Below are 11,015 nucleotides of genomic sequence, written 5' to 3'. Positions count from 1 at the left end.
CTGCTGGACTTCACCAAGCTGGTGAAGTTTGGCATGAAAACCCATCTTCCATGAACAAAAAAAAACACCAAGTCAGCTTGCCAGACTCATTTTTCCTTTTAAATTTCTAGCACACTTTTGTTTCAGCTGTCTGCCTCATGGTAAATTCCAGTTTGCAGCCCAGCATTTAGTGATGTGACATGGCTCATTTAACCAGACGTGTCATTTTTGGGACCAGTGCATAATAAATGGATGTGTCAGAAGCTGAAGCACTGCTGGAGATTTTACAACTACAAACACATGTGCCTGAGCATTTGGTGCAGTTCAGAGATGTTTTATATGGATATGCATGAAAGGGCAGGCATAGTTTTGAGGACATGGGGATATTGAATTAAAGTTTTAAAATCATGCTGCTGATTTTCAATACTATAGAAGACCATAGAAAAGCAGCTTTTTAGGAAGGTATGACTAGTGACCTAACAAACCTGCATCCTGGCCTGTGAGTCTCCAAGTATTGAACAAGAAGATGAGTTTTGGGCACCTTGAAGATCATTAGCTACCTGTGGGATCTTGTGGTGGCTTCACCAGCCATTGAACTTGAGGAGGGCATGGTATTAGGGCTGACACTGTGAGAACAGGCTTTGCAATAAAACACTTCCTCAGTCTTGCAGTGTTACTTTTATATCCATTATTTAATGCAGCAAATGTAGCCTGAGCTTAAAAGGCAGTATTGAACTGCAGATCATGAGGTGCAAGGACAGAGATGGAGTATGAGAGCAGATAAAGCAAATTTAAGCATATTTTCATGCACAGGAAAAAGTTCTCTTGTCTGTCTCTGAAGCAGACACCTCCTGTCTGCTTCCCACCCACTACTCCATGTCTGTATTGAGCTGCTTAAATTTTTAGACATTCAGGTTATTGAATATTTTCTGCTTCTGTTTTTGTACAAAAGAGCTGGAGAGACAACATTCTGTGAGCAGAGTCAGCAAGGATTTCTGCATGCTAGTGATTTCAGTGAGCATTATGGTGCTTTATTTCCCTTGTAAAACCTTGGGGGGGAAAAAAATCTATGCAGAAAGATTACTTTTTTTTCCCCAGGCTCACAATCAGGGAATCAAGAGGTGGGACAGCAGATTTTGGGGATTGGTTTGTGTTTTACAAACTTGCAAAGTCTTCAAGAACTGTTAAAAACAAACAAACAAAAAAGCACCAACCTAAACTTAGATTTTAAAAATTTCCTTAAATATAAATTGCAAATTAATTTTGTCTAGCAGAGCTGGAGTTGTAGTCTGAATACAAAAGAAATGAGAATGTTCTTAGCAGTATTCTTCTTTCATTTGGGTGCTGAACTATCAAAATAAACAAGATTTAGCCATAGTTATGTTATTATTGTATCTCTTTTATATACTTTGCCAGAAGTTTTTCAATGCTGAATTTCTCTGAAATATTTAATTAGCACATAGAGTAAGTATTTCCCTTTTTCCCTTTTTTAACACCCTGTACCCAAAGCCACTTTGTGCTGATTCCTGTGTACCTACACTCTTGGAAATGGGATATTGGCTCCAACATTAGAAAGTACTTGCAGACTTTAGTTTTTTGCCATTTTCTAGATTCTGACTTGAACACCTTTTAGCACAGGACAGAGTGTTTATTAATGTTTTCAAATAGTTTAGCATCCTGAGTCTTCCCTTCACAAAGCTTCTGAGGACTTCTAGAAATCTGCCCTTTCCCTATAGAAACTGTAATGGGATCTTATTATCAAATGATAATTTCAGCTGAAGTTCAGACAATTTTGGAAGTCTGCTCTGTAAATCTCTTGGAAGACCTCCAGGATCTATGATTTCAGTTGTTTTCTGTGTGTCGAATTTGTATCATTTTGGAGTTTGTATCATTTTGGAGTTGGTCACCTTATTGACAAGTTTTGAAAATCTTATTCTAGGTGATCTGGGACAAGAAAGCATCATGTTATTTAAGACTTACTTTTCTGTGTCACTCTTGAACAGTGTTTGAGGTGAAAGATGGTATCCTTCTTCTCACTGACTTGCAGCTGTGATAATCCTTTGCTAATGTCTCTCTTCAGCCCTTTGCCATAAATGTCCTTCTATACCCTGAAGAATATGGAAGGAGTTAAGAATAGTTGATTGGAGTTTTCTCTCCAAATGTGGTCACCATTCCCCTCTCTGCAGAGCAGAGCTCTGTTAACTATTTTATTTAGGCTGCATCTTCTTGCATTTCACTTTTGCTGGCCATAATCTCTGATAAGCTAATTTTGGTTGGGATTTTCAAAGGACATCCAAAGGTTTGATGCCCTATGCCAGATGATAGTTGACATACTAGGGCTTGTTGAAAACCCTAGCTTTAAATATAGAGGAGAATGACTGGGCAGGGAGAATTTACCTGATCCAGAGGCTGCTGAAGAGGCATTCTGAGAACTGCTAGAGGCTGAAATGCAGGAAGAGCAATTGTCTTGACATTTTTCTCTGCCCATATGTGAGATATATCAATAGATAGATCAGGCTGTGTGACACAGAAACAAGATGGTTTCCATGGCATGGGGGAACGTGTGTCAAGAGCCAGGTTTCCCAGCATTGCTCCTATGACCATAGCCAAAATGAGAGGATGGCTGTACCTGCCAGGGCATGGTGCTGCAATACCCCTTTCCATCCAGGACCCCAAGTCCCAGGGTGTAGCTGGTGTCAAATCATTGGCAGTGCAAGCCATGAAGGTGCTGCACGAGAGGACCATGAGGCAGCAAAAGGAGAGGGAGAAGCTGTGTGGTCCTTTTGCCCACCAAAAGGCATTAGGTGGATGTGAGAGTGTGGAACAACTTAGCAGCATGTGTTGGAACAGGGCATTAGGTGGATGTGAGAGTGTGGAACTTAGCAGCATGTGTTGGAACAGTGATGGTAGCTGTAACCCCAGGAGGGTTTGATAGAGGGATGGCCCAGTGTAGATAAAGTTTCTGCAAGGTCACAGGGGGGTGATGGGGCAATAATAGTGGTGCAGGGCACACCCATGGAGACACACATCTCTCTTCAAATATCACCTCCACTTTCCTTTCACCTGCTCTAGAGAAGACCACTTTTGATACAAGTTACTGGTATTGACTAGTGAACAACTCACCAGAAGAGCTTTATTTGGAAGCAAAGCTCTCTGGAGGAGTCATTTGCATTATTGAGATTTTTCATTCCTCTGGGCAGCTTAGAGGACAAAAGTCATTGGTGCTGATCCTTGCTTTCCAGCAGTCGACTGGTTGCCATATCACCTGGCTAAAATTTGCCACTTACACTATTTTTAGAGCTGAGTTTCAGCCCCTGCACACTTTCACCATGGTTTGGAAGGACTAAAAATACAGATTAGAGGTACAGGAGGCATTAGTATTTCATATCTGGATTATAAATTTTTTTTGTGGATAACAAAACTTCCTTGGGGTTGTTCAATTCAATGAACCTCATTAACCAGGCTGAATTACTTAAATTTCTTTGTGACTGACATGTTCACATGCTTTTGTTTCCTAGGATTGCCAAGGGGGGGTATTTTCCAGTTCAAGCCTGTCTATATCTTGTTTATTTTCTTTTGTTTCACAATCTCTTGTATATTAAACCCCCCTCAGACATACCCATCATCACTGCTGACAAGAGGCAGAAGCATGGGATCTAAAGTGAATTTAAAGAATCCACAATTATATATGAAGCAAATCTAAAATTGCAGAATTTTAAAATGATAATTTTAAAATTGCTTCAGTTGGCTATTGGTTTTTGCATGTCTATGATTAGCAGTGCTGTTATCCTCTTACAGAACCAAGGAATTAATATTGCATCTCTTCTCACAGAACTATATTACTTTTGCAAAAGTAATTTAATTTTCCAAATAATAAGCTGGAGGAAAGCACTACTGCCAACTTCAGACAGTCAAGGCTGTTGTTCCTGTAACTGTTTGGAAATTATTATCTTTGGCACATGGGAAATTTAACTCAGTTCCTGTTCTTTTTAAAGGTTCTTTATGTTCATTCCTGTTTTGCAGGTGATCAAATGATTGTTATAGTTCCAGTAGTCAGCATATGGTGACTATTGTATATGTTGTAGAATGGTTATCAGGTCCATTTGCCCAAAATTTTAATTCCAGACTTCTGTATTCTGCAACAGCTTAAGATAAAATGCCTTGTCCTGTGACTGATGGTAGGGATTGAGCTAATTTGGTCTGTTTGGCTCCTGTAGAAGGGTGCACTCCTTCCCCTCTGAAGCTCTCCTTTCTGGCACACCACTCCCATCTGTTCAGGGTAGAGATCATGGTGGGAGCATGGGACTGCCATCATCTATTGGCAGGTCTGCTGTTCAGATACACCAGGTAAGATGTGAGGTTTGGAAAATGAAGAACATAAGTACTAGCAAAGGTTATTTTTGCAGAGATGCTCGTGGCTACTTGCTCTAAAGTTGGTACAGTAAGGAGACATTTTAATAAAGAAAAATAGCACTAAAATTGCAAGACCTCAATTAAAAATAGAGCCCAAACATCTCTTTGTTATTTCTCTGTAACTTGGATATACATAAATATAGTTACTCTTGCTCTGTTTTATATTCCTAAGTATTGCCTTGAATGGAAGGAACATATTTTAGACATTTGCCTCCTTTTTCTGCAATTCCAGGTTCTAATTGACTGGATTAATGATGTGCTGGTAGAGGAGAGGATCATCGTCAAACAGCTTGAAGAGGACCTTTATGATGGGCAGGTGCTGCAAAAGCTGCTAGGTGAGTTCCCACAAGAGAAAGCCCCAAAGTCTTGGAAGGGGCCCAAAGTTAAGTCTCTTCCAGAGCTGCAGACAGCAGCAGGTCTGTGGAGTAATTCACCAGGGGTATGGTTTGTTTCACTGATAGCTACAGTGTCAGCTTCTCCATCTGTTCTTTCCAGGCTGTCTGCTGAAAGGGCAGGAAGTCAGATGGTTCCTAGGTCTCTGTTTCATGGACTAAGTAGTTCAGGCAGCTGAAATATGTGGTGTAAAAAAAAAAGTTATGAGAAGTGTGTTTACAGTGGGGGACCAAGCAGAAGCCATGTGGTCCAAAATTTTGTCAGTATCGTTTGCTTCTGGGAGCTTTTGGATTGAGAGTTTTTTTGGGGTCCTGATAGAATGATTTTTATGGGAAAAAAATAAGAAAAAGAGAATGCATGGCAGCAGGACATGCTGGTAACGTGCACTTCTGTGTGAATGATTCATGAGGGGATCTGCTCAGTTAAGCAACTGTGATTTTGCAACCCCCTTATGTCTTTGCAAGGAGTGTGTTCATGCAAGAAGCACAGTGGAGAAAACCTGGTGATGCAGTGATTTATGGGGGTGCTTTTAGCAAATGGAGAGGCCTGAGACTGCTCTCAGTTTATTTATTACAGGTTTTCAAGAGTGGGGTGGGATATGGGATGTACATGTTAGACTTGGGCAAGAGGACCTAGTAGTGCTAATTCCACTAGTTCTAATGGATGCTGCTTACTCAATTTTCTGCATATGTCCTTTAAATAACAGGCCTGCAGCATTTTGACCATTCACAAGCTTCTAAATTTGTTAACATCAATTAACTTTGTGTGCAGTTAAAACTTCTCAACAATAACTTGAGGAAAAAAAAAACAAAGAGTATGTTCAACACTGCTTGGTTAGGCTACAGCTGGGATTCTCCAGACATGGTGGGGACCAGGGGTGTAGAGTTAATTTTAGGTGGGGAGTATTTAATCATAGAATCATAGAATCCTTTAGGTTGGAAGGGACCTCCAAGATCATCAAGTCCAACCATTGAGCCATTAGGGCTCTAAAGTCCTCTGCTAAAACAGATCAGAATCTGTCAGGGTTGGAAGGGACCACAAGGATCCCCCAGTTCCAACCCCTCTGCCATGAGCAGGGACACCTCCCCCTAGATCAGGCTGCCCAGAGCCTCCTCCAGCCTGGCCTTAAAGACTTGTGTGGATACAGTTGCACTTGGCATACAGAGGTTGCTGTTTGAGCAGCTGGTACTGCAGTTTGACGTGGGATCCCAGCTTTCTTCTGTGCCCTGTGGTGGCCATGGTTCCACCCTCAGGCCTGTGGACATCTAGAAAGGGCTTAGCTGCCCATACATAGATGCACCTGTAGCTCAGCTGGACTTGGCAAATTCTACATGTCCATCTTTCCTCCTGTAGGTCTTGCAGACTGAGACTGTAACTGGACTGGTTTTTCTTCACTTTATTCTTCTTGGGCCTCTGACTAGAGAGCAAATGCTTCTCCCCTGACCTTAATCATAACTCATCCCCCATCTTATGTTGTTCTTCAGTGGTGCCTTGGTTTCTTCAGCAAGACTTAGGATACTGAATCTGTCTGTCTCCATTCTGTCTCATTGATGCAAGAGGCAAAGCACATCATGCTCATGGTGGTGCTCCTGGTGCTTGTGGCCTCAGAATTAAGTCAGCCATCTGTTGTGCAAGTCTTCTTTTCTGGTGCCAGCAGGAAAAGCTCACAAAGTAGGGTCAGTGATAACTGCCTCAAGTAGTATTTATCATTCTGTGTTGGTGAGAGATGTTTCAAAAAGTGATAGGCAGACACACACACAAAAAGATTAAAGACAACAGCTTGTCAGTGGGTTTATTTCGAGGCAGTTTGGAGGAAGAGATGAGCAAATGGCTGTCTGGCTGATGGAGGTGGAGCTCCATCTAGTTAATTTTATCAAGGTACAAGTGGTGCCATTCAGAGGCTGAAGTGGCTTGGTACACGTCGTGTCAGGGTGAAAGGGAATAAATTTCTGCTTGCTGACTGGCAGCTAACCTGGGCTGAGGCTAGATTTGAACATGTGACTAAAAGATGAATGATTTTGATTAAAATTTGCTACTGTAGATTGTCAAAACAGTCAAAATGTTCAAAGTATTTGTGAGCTGATAACCTGCAAGTCTCTTCTCTTTGGGTTAATAAAGTACTTTTGTATTTCTGTCACTTTTAAAAAAATAGATATATTTATTTTCAGCTAGGTAAAATATCCAGAAAAAAACTTAAACTTGAGAGCAGAAATATTTCCATTGTTGGAAAAATAACTTCTGACAACTCTGAAATGCTTCTGAAGGGATCTTTAGAGTTGAAGCCCACCCCATTCTGTGATAACAGTTTTGGTGAGGTATGTTTTTTTTTTTCTTTAAAAACTTGAATTATAATATTTAATTGCAATATATTCAACCAGTCCTGACCTCCTAGTCTCAGCAGCAGTTAGTTTGACCATTTTTTACCCCAGAGTGGAGGGAGAGGTCAGCTGTTCCCATTCCTGTGGTGGCTGGAGGACTCTACCCCACCTTCCTCATTCTTTTTTTCTTTCTTTTTTAGAGAAAAAAGAAAGCAAAGAAGAAATACACATCTCCTGTGTCTTTGGCAAAGGCCACAACGTAGGGGAAGAGAAGGATGACTTGTCTCTGACTGTGGCAACAAATAATCCTATTACAGAAACAGAATTCAGATTTCAGTAATGGCATTTTGCAAAGTTTCCTGCATTAGTTCATTTTTAGAACTAATCAACCATGATGTGACATGACATGCTGTGCCAACTTCTTTCTGTTAGTTCTATTAAGTCAGTACAAATCTGTGGGTCCTATGAGTCTGTGACTCTTGATGGTTTGAGGAGGCAAAGTTTGCTTTAGCTGAAATAAAGCTTATGGAGCTGAAGTAAATGTTCACACAACATTTCCTCTTTGTTGTCCTAAATTATCTTGTTATTAGAAATACCCATTAAACCTTTGCAGATTCCTTGTGTAGTGAGGATTGTGTTGTGCCAAATGTTTTTTGGCAGTGAAAGAAAATGGGATGTAAAATAACTATTACTAACCTGGTACCTGTCTGAAAGTTGTTACGAGTTCTGACACCTGATTGAGGAGCATGTTCTGCCAGACCTTAGGAGTGTTCTATCATGAGGTTTTTTTTTGGAATGGACACACTTTTAATTAAGGCTTGCTTTCAGCTGTTTTGCTTTCTGAGGCAAATCATTCTCTGGGAAAATTTCTGGCAGAGTCCAGCTCTGCCCAGTGCTCTGTGCTTCTCATTCCCACCCAGGCCCTTGTTTAATCTGATTTTTGCCTGTTCTTTCTCTCTTTCTTTTCTTCAAATGCAGAAAAATTGGCTGACCGTAAACTGAACGTGGCAGAAGTGACACAGTCTGAGATTGGCCAGAAGCAAAAGCTGCAGACAGTGCTGGAAGCTGTCCATGATCTACTCCGGCCCCATGGCTGGACAATCAAGTGGAACGTTGACTGTAAGGACTCTCTTATGCTTTCTGTCTTAGCTTCACAGGCAAAGGGGGATATAATAGTCAGGAGGTTGATCCTACTCTCTGTGAAGCAGTGTGGTTTTAAAAATTATTTGTATAAAGGGCATTACCACATCCCTGTATGGATTGTAACTGGTACAGTCTTCTGTCATCTCTGTTTAAGGACAGATGTACATGGGATTGTTGAAGTAATTTGTTTCTTTAAGGTTATGCTTTCTGTACAAAGTTTTTTGTTTGCTTCCTGAACTTGTATCTACAGATATGAGAAATGTATTTGTCAGTCTAGTACTAGAGAGTGGTCTAATCCTTCAGGCAACCACAGTGAGAGCAAAAGGTTCCTGCCTCCTGCTGGAGGATGCAGCTTCTGACAGTCTAAGCAGAAAATCCCCTCTGTTCAACCATGCCCTGTTAAAATCCAAAAGTGAGAATGGAATTAAAGAAGTCCATTCACCTAGGTAGTAGATGAGGTTCATCTCTTACAGCCAGGAAAGCTTGTGCTAACACTTTGGAAGTCTGCTAAAAGCAGAATTGTCCAGTATTCTCCAGTAAAGTGGAAGGCAAGTGATTGAGTCTGCCTGTCTTCACTAACTACAGAGGGAGCTGAACTGTTTGGATGCCTAAGTCAGGCATGTGATTTAAAGGGAGGGTTGAATCTAGGCTTTGCTACATGTAATATTATATTGTAGAACTTGTTAATATAGGAAAAAGAGGAAGGATAAAAGGAAAAAAGACTCTGTTTACCAGAGGCATTTTTCACTGTCTTTTTCCCCAAAGCTGTTGGTTTAAAATAAGGCCTCACTATTCTTTTATTTGCTTCCTTTTCCTTGTTCCCTGCAGCAATCCATGGCAAAAATCTGATCTCCATTCTTCACCTTCTGGTGGCTTTGGCAATGCATTTCCGGGCTCCCATTCGGCTGCCCGAGCACGTCTCTGTACAGGTGGTGGTGGTGAGGGTGAGTATGAGCCTGCAACAGGAATCACTCAGAACAATCCTTGTTCATCACTCTGATTTTGGAGCACTGGGCTGCTTCCTTCTTTGCCCCCTGTTGTTTTGTCATTTAGAAAATTCTTGTCCCAGTTGCTTAGTGAGTTCCAGTCGTGGGAGTGCATTTTTGGTGTGCTTAAATGTGTTCTTGAGAATGTCATACTGCATTTTTGGTGTGCTTAAATGTGTTCCTGAGAATATCGTGTCTTTGGTGTGTTTGGGACCACCATTTGCTATTGCAGTATCAGGGTGAAAACATGTGGGGGGATTTTTGTATAAGAGAGCACTGTGTCTGTAGTTTCTGGGTTTTGCCATGCCTTTTTTTTTTGTAAAGAAGCCATTGAAACACAGACAGCACAAAGGAGTTTCAGCACGTAGAATCTCCCTAGTCTGGGAAGACTCTTGCTGATGATGTTTTTCCCCAGTGACTGATTTATTATGCACACTTAGATATGTTATTTTCCTTGGCATGCTAACAGACTTCCAGCGTTTCTTTCACAGCCTTATGTTTTTGTTAGCTTTCCTTAGATATGGAAAAGAGATCTGACCTGAGGAACCCTGACTTCTTCCCTCCTGCCCTAGATATTCCTCTAGTTATTCCTTTCTCTGCTTGGTGTTGTTGACCATTTCCTTTCACTCTACAAAGACTCCACTTTTGGAGGCTATGCACTCTACCTTTTTATCTGGCCTTCTGTCCCAGCTGAAGCTGTGGTGGCAGTACAGTCTGTAGCATGCAAGCCCAGCTTTCCTCAGCAGCTGTTGGAACACCAGGCTAGAGCTGCTCCAGCTGGCTCTCTGGTCATGCTGTGACTGCTCACTGTGGTGCCCAGCACTGCTGTTGCAAGGCAGGCTCAGCTGCTGGCAGCAGGCTCTGGAAGTGCTTTCTGTAGGTGCCATTTAGTGCTAGAGCTGTCAGGCTGTAGCAGGATTCCTTTCCAGAATAAAGAAGGTCAAGTGACCTCAGACTCCATTTTGCAAATGTGGATCCCCTTACAAGACATGATTGGATGGAGGTTGATTAAGCAGGACTCATTTTGCTTAACATTTAAATAATGACACCTTTCCAGGCTGCCTGCCTCTGTGCTCTAGAGGTACAGGGTGTGATGTAAATGGGTCATTGATAGATAATCCCTGGCTCAAAATAAATCTGTGTTATCTTTAAGAGGTTTTGAAATACTTTCAGGCTGCTGTGGTTCTTTCATTTTAAGAATGGTGAATGAGATATGAAGTAACAGGAATGTAAATAGCAGACTAATTTCTTTTTAGATTTCTTTGATTGTCTTGGAAAAGGTAAGGAGAAGAATGTGGTCAGCAGTCCTTTGACACTGATGCTATAAATAAATAAAATAAATTAATAAAATAAATGCTATAAGTAAATAAAACTCCTTCTGCCCAGTACACTGAGGTGTCTTTTGTAACTGGTAAGTCAGAAAAAAAAACTTAGGTAAAGAAGTAAAGCCTCCCTTTCCTTGCCCTTAGTTCAAGCAAAGGTAAGGAGAAGAATGTGGTCAGCAGTCCTTTGACACTGATGCTATAAATAAATAAAATAAATTAATAAAATAAATGCTATAAGTAAATAAAACTCCTTCTGCCCAGTACACTGAGGTGTCTTTTGTAACTGGTAAGTCAGAAAAAAAAACTTAGGTAAAGAAGTAAAGCCTCCCTTTCCTTGCCCTTAGTTCAAGCTTCAGGACCCTCCACTCCTGTACCAGATTGAAGGCTGTGGAGAACTGGTTTTCACATCTTTTCCTGTTGAAGGGATATAGAGAAGACACCTACTGAGAGCATCTGCT

At 41.1% G+C, this 11,015-nt stretch overlaps 1 protein-coding gene across 2 annotated transcripts in view; it reads left to right on the top strand.

Annotated features, from left to right (window-relative positions):
• PARVB (parvin, beta) overlaps nt 1–11,015 on the top strand; it is a 37,138-nt gene that overhangs the window by 7,356 nt on the left and 18,767 nt on the right. For both annotated transcript variants that reach the window (XM_008936910.1, XM_008936909.1), the window contains exons 3-5: nt 4,625–4,727; nt 8,082–8,222; nt 9,075–9,190. In XM_008936910.1, the coding sequence (XP_008935158.1) occupies nt 4,625–4,727; nt 8,082–8,222; nt 9,075–9,190 (360 nt within the window). The remainder of the gene's footprint in view (nt 1–4,624; nt 4,728–8,081; nt 8,223–9,074; nt 9,191–11,015) is intronic.

This window comes from Merops nubicus, unplaced genomic scaffold (genome assembly GCF_000691845.1).
Source record: "Merops nubicus isolate BGI_N331 unplaced genomic scaffold, ASM69184v1 scaffold3893, whole genome shotgun sequence".
Lineage (NCBI taxonomy): Eukaryota > Metazoa > Chordata > Aves > Coraciiformes > Meropidae > Merops > Merops nubicus.
The sequence above is the reverse complement of the archived record's forward strand: the minus strand, read 5'-3'. Positions and strand labels throughout refer to the sequence as shown.